Source organism: Pseudorca crassidens, chromosome 12, assembly GCF_039906515.1.
Source record: "Pseudorca crassidens isolate mPseCra1 chromosome 12, mPseCra1.hap1, whole genome shotgun sequence".
NCBI classification, from domain to species: Eukaryota; Metazoa; Chordata; class Mammalia; order Artiodactyla; family Delphinidae; genus Pseudorca; species Pseudorca crassidens.
This window is the reverse complement of record NC_090307.1, coordinates 44848341-44865192: the sequence shown is the minus strand read 5'-3', so window position 1 is coordinate 44865192 and position 16852 is coordinate 44848341. Positions and strand designations below refer to the sequence as shown.

General features: G+C 38.5%; 1 protein-coding gene across 4 annotated transcripts in view; it reads right to left on the bottom strand.

Annotated features, from left to right (window-relative positions):
• The window catches only part of GAREM1 (GRB2 associated regulator of MAPK1 subtype 1), a 209117-nt gene that overhangs the window by 43102 nt on the left and 149163 nt on the right, over positions 1-16852 (bottom strand). For all 4 annotated transcript variants that reach the window (XM_067699381.1, XM_067699382.1, XM_067699385.1 and 1 more), the window contains one exon: positions 14739-14869. In XM_067699381.1, coding sequence (XP_067555482.1) covers positions 14739-14869 — 131 coding nt within the window. The remainder of the gene's footprint in view (positions 1-14738; positions 14870-16852) is intronic.

The window sequence follows — 16852 nt, the reverse complement described above, 5'->3', positions numbered from 1 at the left end:
AAATGCAAATAGTACAAGCCTGGTGGCCAGGAATTTGGCAATACCTAACCAATCTATTCATGCATTTATCCCTCCACCCAGCAATGCTACTTTTAGGAATTTACCCTGAAGACATTTCTCCAACCGTATGAAAATACCCATGTACAAGGTTATTCGTTGTAGCATCATTTGTATTTGTAAAATACTGGAACCTATTTCAATGCCCAAACATTGACAATTGATTGAATAAACTATGGTACACACACGAAATGATATTATGTGAAAATGAATGAGTACTGTTAGTTCAGTGAATTGGTATGAAATAAATTCCAGGATATACTAAGTTAAAAAAAAAGCAAAGCACGTGAAAATTTATATGGTATATTGCCTTTTTGTTTAAGAAAGAAGGAAAAGTGTGTGTGTGTGTGTGTGTGTGTGTGTGTGTGTGTATTTCTGCTTATTTTTTTTTTAAGGAACACAAGAAAAATAAACCAGAAAACAATGAAATTGGTCACTTACAGGAGGGAGGGGAGGGAGGAAGGGACATGGGGGAGAGTGGCACCTCTGTGAGTAAACCTTGCTATAGAGTTTTGTCTTTTAGGAAGTAGGCTAATGGCCTATATATTCAAAAAGTACAATAAAAGTTAACAAGAAATTAAAAAAAAAAAGCTGAATGCAAATGGAAACAGATGAACCCAACTGTATTTCAAATGAATAAACTAACAGCCCTGGGGACAGAGAAATAATCCAAGTAACTTTGGAACACTGACTATATACTACAAGTAAGGAAAAGAAAAGACCAACCAAGATTGTGTTCTTTTTAGTAGATTTGTTTTGTATAGGGGTAGAGTGATTCTCAAACAACTCTATGTGTATTGTAGGACTGAACAAATGAGTAAATGTGTCGATATTTTGGGAGCCAGAGTTTTCACCGTGGCAGGGGAGACGGAAGTATGGAATTGGGAAAAGCAAGCAAGAACTCCACAGGGTTGGATTGGAATTGGACGTATTAGTACCAACTCATAATTGAAGAAACCACACACACACATACTACTTAGCTTTGTTCTTTCCAAGGGACTAGAAGCAAAGATTCCAACTATCGCCAAGTATACTTAGTGCCCAACTCATTCCCCATTAAAAGGAACTAGGGCTCCTGGGACAAATGACTGATTCCAGGGCTAGGGCAGGAAAGATACAAGATTAGCTTGGAACATTCTGTTGTGCCAGAAAGTGCTCATAAGATGATGGGATCATGTCAAAAAGACACAGGAGCCAGCCTGAACTAGCGCCCGCTGGCTAAATCTGGGACAGTTTGAGTACCACAGTAAATGAAGACTGTAATGAGTTATAATCTATTGAATAAAACAGGAACGTCTAAGTCCATATTGTTAACAAAAAGATGAATGAATGAAAAAAATGAATGGGGGAAAAGCTGACAAATGTAAAGAAGTGGTGGAATTGGAAAAAATCATAATTTTGTATCTATTACAGTAAAGATTATACACTAGAATCATTAATACTGAATTTATAGAAGTTCGATTAAGGTAATAGATAACGTGCAAGGTCTTAAAATGTCATCCCCAGAAGCTAATTAATTACCAGGGGAGGAAAAGTAATTGTAGAGGGTAGAAACTGGACACATCTTGACCAAGTGATAAAACTTAATATTACCAAAGAGAAGCATGTTCACATCACGTACCTCTGGATATGATTCCCTGAGAAGTTCAGGACCTCAATCACATAACATTCCACCTTAAAAACGCATTCATTACTAGAATCTAATCATGAGGAAATATCAGAAAAACCCAAACTGAGAAATATTCTATAAAATATCTGGTGTGTATTCTTGAAAAACATCCATGTGATGAAAGACAAAGAAAGGTTGAAGAACTGTTCCAGATTAAAGTGAAATAAAGAGAAATGAAAAGTAAATGCCATACGTGATTCTGGAATGGATTCTGTACTGGAAGAAACAAAAATACTATAAAGTACGACACTGGGACACTTGGCAAAGTTAGAACACAGACTGTAAATAAAAGTATTGTTATCAACGTACCGTGGTTACATAAGAAAATATCCTTATGCTTAGGAAATATACACTATTAAGGGGCAAAGGGCATAATGTAGGCAATTCACTCTTGAATGGTTCAGAAAAACATAACATACGTATGTATGTATATGCACATGCAGGAGTAGAGGATGATAAGACAAATGTGCAAAATGTTAACAGTTGGTGAATCTAAAGTGGTTAGGGAGATCTTATATTATTCTTGCAATAATTCTTTAAGATTGAAATTATTTAAAAATAAAAACTTAAAAGAAAACATGGCAATAGGAAATTTTAGATATTTTTGCCTATTTTTCCAGATGAACTTTAGAATCATCCTGCCCATGGTTTGCATTGGTAATTTTACTGGAAGTACATCTACATGGTGTTTTGACAAGAACTAACATCATTATATTAGTATTTCCAAATAGGCACATGAAAACTCTCACCATGTATTCATATCTTTTATTTCCCTTATTAGTATTTAAATTTGCCTTTGTTATCAATCCCTGAACATTACTGTTTACTGTCTTGTTGAATATACTTTGCTGCTATTCTGTGTGTCCAGTAATCTTATTGTAATAGTTTTTCCCAGTTGATTCTCTTGGGATTCCTAGGTAATTATATCTTATGCAGTCGAAAAATTTGTTTTCATTTTTAAAGTTTTCATCCTTTCTCCCCACAACAGAGTGGTGGTGGCAAGAGTGTTGTTTCACATTTTAATGTGAATATCATCTGTGTTTTAATGTCAACTATGAGAAATTTGTTGGTTTGAAATGGATATTTAAAAAAATCTTATTAGTGATGTGTCTTTCTAATTCTAGTTTTCTAAAAGTTTCTACAATTAATTTTTTTTTACCAAATGCTGTTTCTGTATCCAATAAGACAGTCATATGTTTATTTTTCATTTTGATGTATTTTACATTTTAATAGATTCCCAAATAGTAAAACAACACTACATGCCCGAAAAAATCTCGACGTGATCATGTTGCACTTAAAAAATATACTGCATGATTCTCCTTGATAGCATTTGATCTATGATTGAGGTATCTTAGTCACAGGTGAGATTAGTCTACAGTTTTATTATTATGTTATCTTTATCACATTTTAGTATCAGGCTTACATTAAGCCTGAGATGGATTTTTTCTTTTATGTTAATAAAAAAGCATCTTGGGTCAAGTGACTGACATTGTTCATATTGCTTACTGAGTAGGAATCATTATGTCTTTAGAAAACTAGGTAGTAAGAATCCTTGTAAATAATTTCTTACCCATTCTGGGTCATCTCTATATAATTTTAACTTTTGGGAAAAGGAGTTTGTCGATCAACATTAGTGCTATATAAAACAAACAGTTCTGTTGTCTCTGGAGTGAAGGGAATCCCTCTGAAGGAGGCATTATCAGTACATAAATGGCAGCACAATATTGTTTTAACACCAGTTCAGGCTCCTAAGGTTTAAAATCCATTTAAGTGGACTCAGATAAGTGTTATTATTATTATTTTTTAACAAGACCTCAACTTAGCTGTGTTTATTTTCAGATTCAGCATTCACCTGGACTTCTATATTAGAGTTAGTTTAGGAATTTAAATCAATTAATTAATAATAAATAAATTAAATTTAACTTTTTATTTGGAATAATTTCAGATTTGTAGAAAAGTTGCAAAGGCAGTACAGAGCGTTCCTGTACACCCTTCACCTAGCTTCTCCTGTTAACATCTTACAAAACCATGGCATGTTATCAAAGCTAAGAAATGAACATTGGTGCAATCTATTAACTACATTATAAGCTTTATTTGGATTTCACTAAATTCTTCCATGAATGTCCTTTTTCTGTTCCTGGACCAAACCAGGATACCACATTGCATCTAGTCCTCTGTTCTGTGAGTTTCTTTATCTTGCCTTGTTTTTTATGACCTTGACAGTTTTGAAGAATACAGAAGAGGGTTTTCTTTGAAGCTAATATATCATTTATACATGACAGTACTTGGCACGTATGAAAGCTGACTGTCTTTTCATACAGGACCTGTAGCTTCAACGTTTCAGTTATTTTATTCTCTGACTTTGGTCACCAAGGGTCCTTATGAAGATTCACTGGCTATTAATTTTAATTTTTGGTTTATCCCTTTTACTTCCAGCTGGCAACTAGTTAAGCTTATAATAACACAGATCAGAGGTCAGCAAACTACTGCCCACAGTCCAACTCTGGCCCACCACATGACTTTGTAAATAAAGTTTTATTAGGACACTGCCACACCCATTTGTTTCTGCACGGTCTGTGGCTGCTTTCACTCTCCACTGGCAATGTTGAGTAGCTGCAACAGGGACTGTATGGCCTGCAAACTCTAACCTAGTTACTCTTTGTGCGCCTTTACAGAAAAAGGTTGCTGACCCCTGGTATAGATGAATAAAAGGAACCATGTTCTTTGGAAATTAATGGGTACAATACTAATAACTAAACTACAAGCTGAGTTTGAATCCTGTTTACTATTAGGTGACCTCAGATGAAGTGTTTTACCTTTTTGAGCCTCAGTTTCCTCATCTGTAAAATGAGAACACCATCAGCTACTTCTCAAGCTTAACCAATGTAGGTAAACAACTTCCCACAGTGGTAAGCCCCCAATAAGGGGAGACCATTATTATTACTTTTATTAACAGTAATTCTTAAAATGTTTTAATTCTTATAATTCTGCTTCACATTAACCTTTCACATCTCTGTATTTTCATGTTATTTTCTATTTTCATGCACTACTGTTTTCAAGCCCAAACTGCTACCTTTAAGCATTATCCTTCCTTCTGTACTAAAGAATTGCTCAAGTTTTTATTGAATGTGTTATCCCAGAATAAAACTTAATGTCAGAATAGGGACTGAAATATCATTACAGTTGTATCTCAAAGGAAGTGAACATGTTGAAATGATTCAGAATATACTGTTTTAGGATAAACTGGTCTCCAAAATGCTCAGATGCATTGCTATACTTCCTTTTAATTGGAACTTTATAAAAAAAGTTGGCAGTTCATCCATTTGGATCAGAATGGAGACAAGGATGTTGAGAAAGGGTTCTCATGAGATTTGAGGAAACACACACATGTTCACTCATACAACAAACTGTTTCCAGTGAACATACAGGGAGCCAACAGTGCTTCTCAAACATGAAGGAATAACAAGAAGAAATGTCTCTTTCTAGCTTCTTTCAATTGGTACTTATTCTATTTTTCCTTATTTACTTTTATAAACATACACCTTCCAGAATGAAGAAATTATAGGTCTAGTGAGTACTGCACACCAAATGATCTGAAAGAGAATGTCCACATAGTTTGTGAGACACGATTCACACAGATTAAACAGATCTAAATTATCTTCAGTAAATGTCACTCTCTGGGCACACTCAACAGTTTTGTCTACGTTTTTGTGTATGTCTGTACTTCTAAAGGAAGTTACTCCTACTCCCATACATAAAAATGCATAACATATGTGCGTACCATCTGTGGTTCCATGCTTCCAACTGTGATGTCACCATTCACGCTGACAATTAGCTCTGCATATATTAGGAGACTAATGTACCGACCAATCTCGCGGTCACTGTCAGTGACAGAGGAAGAAGCTCATAAATAAGTGTTCTTCCTTTGACAGTTGAGCCAAACAGTCTCCTCTGGTTTCTACAGATGTGATTTATTTGCATAATTTCTTTCCTTTAAACATTTTTTAATAGCAAAAGAAAATGCATTCTGTCTAAGTGCTTGGGTATGCGTGCCTGGTTAACATTTCCAGTTTCAATATTTCCTGAGAGGAAGTCATTCAAAGTGTGTTATCTAAACAACTCTAATAGGTCTAATCCAGGAAACTATCAGGGTTTTACTGTTCATAATACCATTCAGAATTAATACCCCAAGGTCAAGCAACATTTGAAAACACTGACATAAAATTTTACACACATACACATACTCTCTCTCCCTACCTCTTCTGTTTCTCTCTGTCCCTGGTGACTGGCAACCTGTTCCCTAAGAATAGTTGTTTTAAAGATGAAACACGTAACAGAGGTTAAAATCTCAACTCCTGAAAAAAAAAAATCAGGATTGATCTGATTGATATTTGGTTAACTAGACAATATTTGATTAATATTAGCTCATTTCCCCCCAAACTTCGATTTTTGTAACTCTTTCTTTTGGGAAAATGGCAGAAAATGAGAAAGAAAGGGCATGAAGAGTTAAGACAAATGTCAATCCTGAGTGTTTTATTTTTTTAAACAGGAAATAGGGCAAGGATGACAAGTACAACGGCCATGATTTAATTTGTGACGGTGCAGCCGAGGGCTTGCCAACTGGTAGTTTTTCAGAGGTCTTGAAACCTCAGATGACGAAAAGAGCACTGGGGCTGTCTTCAAACACTGAAATAATTAGCCTCACCATTGTATCCAATTTTATCATTCTGAATGACTCTTGAAAATAAATGACATCTGACTCATGGTAAGGAAAAGATGAATTTTTTAAAAACTGGAAAATACAAATAAAAACCGGCTACTTCTAAATTCATTCACTCTTCATTTTTAAAATTCATTCTCACATCTGACAAAATTCAGGTTGCGTACTAATCAGTAATTTCTGATCTCTCTGAAATGTAGCCAAGAACAAGGTAGTGAACTAAAGCCTCTGAGCAAGCAAAAAGATGTGATATTAGGGCTTATGGAAAAGGCTTTAAGGACCTTAAGGGTACTTACTCCCATCTAACTAAAACTCTGTCCAGCTTGGTTACCAGTTTCCAGCCCACAGCGGAATAGAAGTGGAAATCAACACTGGAAATACGGACTGTTAAAGCAGGTATTCTAACAAACATAAGAGGCAACAAACAAACAATTTAAATGAGACCATAGAGCACATAATTCTCAGGGTTGTAGGCTCTCCCCATATAAAGGTAAAAGTCATACACAACAGGAGATGAGGATAAGTTTAAATTTTGTTCCAGTACTTCTCTTTCGGATGATAGAAAGTACAATACATTTTAAGAAACTGAAAGAAAACTACAGTCATTTTGGACAGGATTTTTGTTAAAATTCACAGCTACCCCAAAAGCTGGTTACCTAGAACTACTCACGCTCTAAAGGCTCCACAGAGGTAGAAAATGCCAGAGCAAATGATCCTTATCCATTGTGAAGAATCAGAGGAATAAAACACCTGTCTGACATCATTATAAACTTACAGCATGAGGATTCCTTTTCTGAATGGTCAAGACAGAAACCAGGAATGGTATTTTTCTTTCTTTTTTTTTTTTTCTCGGTACGCGGGCCTCTGACCGTTGTGGCCTCTCCCGTTGAGGAGCACAGGCTCCGGACACGGCTCACAGGCCCAGCCGCTCCACGGCATGTGGGATCCTCCCGGACCAGGGCACGAACCCGCGTCCCCTGCATCGGCAGGCGGACTCTCAACCACTGCGCCACCAGGGAAGCCCCAGGAATGGTATTTTAAACTACGAATGATGTGACCACCGCGACTCAACTATACTCTTAGTATAAGAATAAAACAAGACAACCAAAGAACTCAGTCCCACTATTTTGTATTACTCTACAGGACGAATACAGGATGGCCCATGCACACAGAATAAAGTCTAGTCATACGCTGTTTTTGCCTTTTAAAAGACAAACGTGATCAGAAAGATGGCAGAGAGTAAAATAATTATGACAAGAGTTAGAATCAAGAGCAGCCCAAATGCTTTCCATTAATGTATCTCCAAGGCCTTGTCTGTAGTGTGTTCTGTTAAAATGAGTCAAGGAAGTAACATGACATATGTTTAATTTGTTAACTATCTTAGGTATGGAAACAAAGTACAGTCTAACTGGCTGGCAGAGGGGGAAGATATTTATTTCTTCAGCACTTTTTCAGATGGCAGCTTTAAAAAGGGGAATGAATATATTAAGATAAAAGGCACACAGATTGCCTCAAATCTACGGCTTGGGGGAAAAGCTGGCTGATTCTCAGTAAGTTAGAAGCCTTGGAAAAAATCCGAAGTTCAGCATCAAGTTGCAGGAAACATATTAAACTTTAGAACTCTTGCTTATTTATTCAATGATGCATTTTGGCTACTTCCTTGTGTCTTTACCACTGCTTCAAGCAACAATGCAAGAACCCATCTTGTTTCTCTGTGAATACTGGTTAATACTTTAAAACAATTCTGGGTTAATATGTTACAGTAGCATTTTTGAAGGGGCTCATTTTGACATGTGCTATCTAATTAGAAACTGTACCACTGCTGATAGAAAACATCAAGTTAACTTGTAGGATTTTATTTCTGAAATATTGGCAACATACTCTGGAATGATGTAAGATCTAAAAATCGGCACATATAACATTCAGAAAGTTGCCAAATCCTGTGTGTCAGACCATAAGCAGTTCAGAAATATGAAAGACGAAAGGATCTGGCTAGGCAATAATTATTGAATATGTTTATTTAGATTTTTAGAAAAAGAAAATGAATTTACCGTGCAAGCTATAGTGTCAATGTGAAAGGATTTTCTGATCATAATCACGGGCCTTATCTCAAATCCACAGACAGAATATGAGGGAGTAGAAGGATGACTGGATTGAATTAGGGGATCTGGCTTTGCAGCTAAGTTGTTTGTTTTGTGGTTTTGTATGTATCAATGAAGTTGGCTGACATCTGTTTCTTAGTTTCCCTATTTATTAAAAGAAGGAGTAGGACAAAGCAATGTGTAAGGGCCTTTCTAGGTCTAACATCTGATGATTATCAAAACTCAGAGTCTATAAATTTCCTAGTCCTGCTGGATTATTTATAACAGTTTGTCACTTTATTCTTGGTCACGTTTTTCAGTATTGAGAAGCTCAGCTATCACTCAAGTTCTCTGAATCTTACACGATTTTTTTTCCCTATTAAAAGAAGTTGATCCTGAGATCCTTTGCGCTCCACTCCAGCAGCTCTGCCGTGAGGCACTGCCACCCCTGCCAGCGCCAAGCCCAGTTAGCAGGAGCTGATTCGCAGGTGACAGGACTCAGCTGAGCTCTGACCCAGCCACAGGGTAACGGTTCTTACGAGGTCTGTGTGGTTTGAAGCGGCGACTACATTCCACATTTGGCCCAAATCTCACAGTTCCTGAGTGGGGCACTTTCCCCAGCTGAGACAATGCAAACTTGTTACTCTGCTTCCGGGGAAATCTATGCTGGAACAGCTGAAAGCTTGGACCTCACTAACTGGAACGAAAATAGCAACGTTATAGCATCCAGATTAGTGCATTTGGGCTCCCTAGGACTGGGGAGCAGTCATTTTAATGTAGAAAGCTTGTGCCTGAGGGCACTGAAAGCAGGAAGCCTCCTCCCCACTTTACGAGAGCTGCAAGCTACCCAGTGCCAAATCCAAGGCTGCCCTTTCTTCCCGCTCTCTCTGCAAATGTCACAGGAAAGACAGACTTACATCAAGGCTTAATTTGTTAGTCATTAGTTTGATGGCAGAAAATACACGTGTGGGAACATTTCTCATTATTACTGGGCTGGGTTTGAGAGGCTGGAAGACATGTAAAATAATTCACTAGGTACTGGCATAATAAGTCTCCAAAAAAGTATCTGAGGTGAAAGGGTATTCTGAAACAACAACACATAAATACTCTGTTCTAATATTCAGTCACAGAGTATAAAGTACTAAATAAAGAGTAAGTGAAATCATCTGTGCTGGGAAATTTTTTTAAAATGTGAAACTTCATTTAGTTGGATTTTATGTTTTGAATCAGGGGTTGGCAAACCTCTTCTTACAGGGCCAGGGAGTAATAATTTCAGGCTTGTGGGCCATATGGTCTCTTCTGCAACTACCAGACTGTGCCGTTGTTGTATCATGAAAGCAGCCACAGACAACACTAAGTGTAGGGGGATGGCTGTGTTCCAATAAAACTTTATTTGCAAGACAGGTGCCTTCCCCCAAGATTGCAGTTAGCCAGCCCCTACATGAGACACTTGCAAAGCACATGAATGCATTGCTTCATTTAACTCTCATGACAAATCTATGATTTGTACATTTTGGAGGTGAAGACACCTGGGGTCATGTGACCTGCCCAAGGTCACAGTCAATGCCTGGAGCTGGTGTCTGACCTCAACTCTGAATCCAGAGCCTGAGCTACGATACACAGTCTGACATGCTCTTTAGATAACGGGCAACTTGTTTAAAGAAAGAAGTCGGGCTGAAAAACTGTTGGTGTAGCTATTTTTCTTATTAAAGGGTAGAGGACTGAGCCTTCGGTTGGAATGACCAATTCAGAACTAAGACATCTTCTGACTTTGAAAGTAAACATGAGAACAGAGACAGCTGATGAAAAAACTAAAAGAGGTAATTGAGAAAATGCCTATTACAGTTAAAAACAAATAGGTAGGAAAGCAGGTAAACAAAATTCTTACCATGGAAACCAAAAACTGGATGTTATTAACAGAGGGAAAAAGTGGTGAATGAGGCAGGTGACTGCTGTAAAAACATCGAATGCCATCAGCTTAGGAGGGATTGGAGGAAATGGACAAAATGATCAGCAAGAGGTTACCTGCCCACATATTCTTTCATTTTCTTGACCTTCTCGTCTCCCATTTTCTGTTCCTCCCACCTCAGTTGCCTATTTAGATTTGAAAAACAGCTACTCCTATCATTTCCTATATTACTGCCTCAAGTTTAATTTCAAGGACTTGACGCTCTACCACTCTCCTATTTTGCACATCACTTCCTTAAACAAATCCACATCAAAAGTTCCTTAACCCTGTCAGGATCTCCAGTTTTCATTGGGGTTACACGTCTTGTATTCATGGCTCATTGCTACCTGCCACTCCAGGGCACTTCATCTGTGCCTTTGCTCATCTCTGTTACACTGCCTGGTAGAACCCAACTCTGACTATATACCCAACTCTCCAGCTGAAGACGGCTGGAAGAAAAAAGGGTTAGTGCCGAGTAATCTCACTTGAAATTTACTTCGACAACACCGTGGGACCACCCTACTATACCTCCCTGGTTAACTGTTTTCTGGGTCTCTGAGCTGATTATTATTTCCTTCCTCTCAAAGCTTCTAAAGGCTTCCATTTTGCTAAATTTAATGGTTAGTTCCCAGTGCTTATCTAACTCAATCACTAAGCATGTGACACAATTGCCCATTCTTCTTTGAAACGCTATTGTCATTTGGCTGCAGCGATACCACATGCTCTGCTGTCTTTCTACCTGCTACTCCTTTCTGCCTCCTCTAGACCCCAGTGCTGGAATGCTCCAGGGCTCAGTCCTCAGATCTCCTGTCTTAATCTAGACTCCAGGTTAGGGTTTCTCAACCTTGGCACTCTGGACGTTTTTGCTGGATAATGCTTTGTTGGGGGGCTGTCCTGGGCACTGTAGGATGTTTATCAGCATCTCTGTCCTCTGTTCACTAGACACCAGTAGCACCCACCCCTTCCCCAAGCTGTGACAATCAAAATTGTATCCAAACATCGTCAAATGTCCCTGGGGGGTGGGGGGAATCACCCTTGGTTGAGATGTAGGTGAACTCAGCTAGCCCCATGACTTCAAATGCCACCTAGGAGCTGATAAGCCCCAAATATATATTATACCCCAAGCCAGACCCTGCCCCAAGCTCCGGACTTGTATATCCAAATGTCTTCTCTATTGCTTTATCTGGAGGTAGCGTTTGTATTTGCTTATTTATTCCCTGCCTCCCCAATAGAATGTAATCTCCAAGCAGGCAAGGATTTACTTATTCAATCTTTACCCCCAGTGCCTAGGACAGGGTGGGCCATGTAGTAGGTGCTCAAAATACATTTGCTGCTTAAAGAATTAAACGTTTAACATATATTAACTCATTTCACACAGTTAATCAATGATGGGACAATTGGGCAGATCATTTTTAAACACATCAAGTCATCTTTTAAAGACATATTTTCTTTAAGATAAAAGGAATACATTATTTTGAAATAAATATGTAAATAGTACTAATACTATCTGTTAAATTTTAGATAAAATTTTGCTATAGTCTTGAAAATAACAAAACTAGTTCTTATTCTTTCAATACTTTTGTTTTACTCTGTATTCTTATCATGCTTCATTTCAATTTGCACTTGTAACTATATATGAATATATGTGCATAAATATATATTTCTTTATTTCAAATAATAATTGTGCCTTTTGACTATCATGATGCCAGTTAGCTGCCAATTCTTAACTGTTAGTCATTTCTATAGTTGTTTAGCCTCTTGGTCTAATTTACACTTTATCTGAAGCAGAGAGAAGAGGCTGAATTTTCCAAGGAGGTTTGAATTCTCCTATCTTGTAAAAAATTGCTTGCTGGATAATAGCTATGTTTATATAATATTTCATATTACATTATATTTAATAATGTTTGTAACAGCTATAGTTATGAATAGGTTGTACTGTTTTTCATTTTTTCTCTCCCTCTCCAGGAGAAGTAATAACCAAGCATAGCACTTCCTTGCCCCCAATTAGGTCTCACATTAAGCTCTACATATATGTTCGTGTACATTAGAATCAATTTTTAAAGAAGACCATGGCATCCAACATTTTCCTTTAAAATCCAGGCAGTATCCAGGCATCCTTCCCCCAAATCTCCTCGGTTTATTTATTTACGTGGGTGTTTACTCACTAAGCACACAGACTTTTGTGTATATCTCTGTAAATTTCTTGAGGTTCCTTTATCGAGTCTTCTTGGAATAGCATTGAAAGACGACTTAAGTGATGACCTCTTACAACTTTATGAGTGATAGACTAGAGGTATTAAATATTTCTGTATGCACAGCACAGAACTCAACCCAAATCCAACCAGCTCTGTGGATGCTATAAGCTTCTACCCCATACACTTATCTGTAATATCCACAATTACACTGACATATTTTAAAAAGTGTTCAGACCGAAAGGATTTTCTGTTCGGCCTCATTTCAGTGGGGAGTCCAACTGACTTTTTTTTTTTTTGCTTTTTAAAAAAACTGTGGTAAAATATACATAACATGAAATTTACCATCTTAACCGTTTTTAAGTACACAGGTCAGTAGTGTTAAGTACATTCACACTGTTGTGCTAAACTTTTGAATGATATCTCTATTATATACATTTGAATCAATATAGCCAATCATGGTATTCTGTGGGGGAAAAAACCCCTATCAAAATGTATTAGTTTCAGTATTATTTTTTCATTCATTGCTGGTTCAATACAAATTCACAAACAGCTCTTAGAGGCATCTTTTAAAAATCTTTCATGTAAACAATATGCCACCAAAGACTGAATTTTAGATTTTAATACTTGAGGACATTTAAAAAATCATAAAAAAATTTTATGCTAGATTCCTCATCATTTATCAGCAAACGAAATGTATCAGAAGAGAGTTTTGCAGTATTAACTTTGCTTTCTAAACAAAATTTTTTTCATTTAGTTAATTTTAAATGTAAGTTTTAAGGAGAGATTTAAATCAAATCAAGACACTAATGAAATAGGATTTGATTAACTTCTGGCCAACGAATCTTGGAAAGTTTAAAAATGAACACTTTCTCACAAATCTTCAATGTAAACCAACAGAAGCTGTCTTGAGGACTCACAGCCCGGGTCACCGAAGGAGTTAAAAATTGTAAATATTCTGAACATAAGCATAATTTGGTGAGTAAAGAACTTTACTAAATACAACATCATTTTAATAATAAAACTAAAGGAAGCAGATTATGGCAGCTGTGTTTTAGAACTGGGGGAAAGAATGACTTAGCTAATTCAATGGGCCACTTCTCCACTAAGGAAGCTGTCTTGGGCATCTCCCCGCTTCCTGAGAGTGTGGGTGGAATGACCCACCTGTAAAGACACTTGCGTTCTTGGGCCAAGATACCATGTAGTCTGTTTTTCACATAGAGTGGATTTCCAAGAATCCGGCATCTGCTCCCTAAATCTTGAAATATTCAGAGAACAGTGACTCAGTTGGACTTCCTGCTGAAATGAGGTTAAACAGAAAATCCTTTCAATGTGAACACTTTCTCAAATGAGTCAGTGTAATCGTGGATGTGGCTGAAGAAAGTGCAGTGGGTTTGCAGGCTGAAACAAGGCTGGACCTGGTTGGTGGCATCGCTTCTCTGGTTAGTCCCTCTTCTAACCAGACTCTCGACAAGGAGCTCGCTCACTGTGTAGGAGGGGACAGAACTGTCCCTTTAAGAATGCAAAACCAACACAGCACAGTAAACAGTATTCAGCTTTCCTCTGACGAACAAGGATCAATAAGTACCTATTGGGCAACATTCGATACATCAATTTTCCCTCCTTTGTAGACTGATATAGACAGAATGAATACATGCTGATGTCCGGGCATGCTCTGGAAGTCCCTCTTTCTCTCAATAAGTGTTTGGTATTAGATTCACCATATGCCTTTTGCTTGCTCTTCCAAGTGGAGCATCTAGCCTCACAGAAGATATGGCCAAAAAATGGTTACATCTTAGGGAATAAAGTCCAAATGTTAAAAAAGGAAAATAACCTTTGATCTGCCTTAGCAGTTATTCTAGCCAAAGATAATGCTAACTAAGTGTAGTAACCTTTGGGGTGGGGGTCAGCTCAGCTACAGCACAGTTCTTATAAGACCAGTTTTGGCCATTGACACCAACTCATTAGGAAGATGGAACCTCCTAAGAGGCACAGATGAGCACTTACTGTGTACACAACAACCTGAAAGCTAAATTATCTTAGGATAAATCTTTGGTTCTTTCAGAACTACCTTCACGTTGAACGTTATTTCCTCCATGACGTACACGCGTTCAGGAAATGCTTTAGCCACCTCCTCCACACTGTTGAAATATTGCACTGGCTCCTTTATATCTCGGTCTTGTTCCAGCAGCTTGAATTGCCCTGAAATACGTGATAAACGGAAGAGATATGAGATGTTTACGCTGGACAGCTGTCACCGTGGCGACAGCATCCCCCTTCCTTACTCCCACTCTTCTCTGTCAAAGGCTTTCTGAGCATTATCATTTAAAAAAAGAAAAAGTTACCGTGGCAAAAGGTTTTCTTGAACTAGGATATTTATTTAAAAATCAGCTTAAAAATGAAAGCAAACATATTTTTTCTTTTTTTGCTACTTTCAGAGTTTATTACCAGAGGATCAATAACAAATCTGATAGATGCTTACTTGTAATGTAAACTCGACACTGAAAACTTAATGTGTTATATAAGTGGTTGCTCATGTTGTTTATAACCATAAGTCACATTGCCGTTTAGTTGTAATAATGCCCCCCCCCATACATTATATTCTAAAACCAAGTCTGAGAGGCCTGGGGGAACTGATTTTTTTAAAAATGTGCAATGGAATAAAATAATACGTGGACCCTTAGCTTTCACAGATATCCTTGGTTTCAACAATACGCAGGCGATGCTGAGGGCTCAGGAGCTGCTATAATTTGCAATTCTATAGCTTGGCTGCGGCACACGCGTGGGGCTTGAGACCAAGGGGCCTGGGGCGGGCGCTGGGAGGAGCCCCCCTTGCAGTGAGTGAGCCACTCGGCATCTGGAGCAGCACGTAGCTTCCATCTTTCCTTTTCACTACCATGTGAAATTCATGAGAGTAGGATATACTATGAAAGTATCCATAATTTGGGGGATTTCTGAAGAACTCTGAACATATTCCTAAAAATGTCAAGGCTCTATTATGCTGCTTGGACGTTTTTGGTATTTGTGATACTGCTGCCACATTCTAGAGGAGCTGCTTTCGGTTTAGAATAAAAGACCATATACGGTCAAGTCCATGACGCCATGTTTCTTAGTGGTCATTTTCTGAACACTGTTTACAATATAACACTTGAGAAACTTGAAAAGGAATGCAAAGCTATTATGAGGCAGATCTCTCTGCATGCGTCCACGGGGCATCAGGCAGAAACAGGGAAACTTTCATACTTGCAACACATTTTCTTTAACGCATCTACTAGGTGGAGGCATTATTCTAGATGCTGGAGATAAATCAATCAAGAGACCAGATAAAAACCTCTGTCCTTTTGAAGCTTACACTGAAGTGGGAGACAGAAGGTGAGAAGTACCATTAAAAATAGGGTGAGGGGGTTGGAGAGCGCAGGGTGGCCATAGTAGGCGTGGCTGAGACAGTGACTTTGATGTAGCTGGGCAGTGAGTTCTCAGAGCTCTAAGCACACGCAACAGTCTACACAGAAACCCTCAGGCGGATGGGTTGGTGCGTCTTTGGCATGCTGTGGCTGGAGTGGGGTGAGTAGAAGCTAAGAAGGAAGAGAAAGAAAGTCAGAGAAATAACAGGTGGTTTAGGTTGTCCACAGCTTTGCAGAACTGTGGTTCTTCATCTGAGTGCGATGGGGAGCCACCTGGGGGGGTCTAAGTGCAGAAGAGGCGATTTAACCAACGTTACAGAAGAATCACTCTAGTTGCCGTGTTGAGGACACGCTGTAAAGGTGCCAGGCGTAGAAGCCCAGACACCAGTTAGGAGGGCCCTGCAATCATCCAGGTATGAGACGGCCGGGGTTTGGAAGCAGTGAGGAATGTGGCCTGAGCGGCTAAGGAACAGAGCTGCCACTAACTGAGATGGGCAGGTCTGGAGGGGTAAGATGAGGAGGTAAGATCAGGAATTCAGTCTGGACCGGTTACGTCTATTAGACATAGAAACAGAGATAGCCCGAAAGCTCTTAGATGGATACATAAGTGTGGATGTCAGGAGAAAGGTCTGGCTGGAAACAGTAACTCTGGGCGCCACGGGAACATGGATGATATTTAAAGCCATGACATTTTTTTTTTTTTTTGAGGTACGCGGGCCTCTCACTGCTGTGGCCTCTCCCGTTGTGGAGCACAGGCTCCAGACGCACAGGCTCAGCGGTC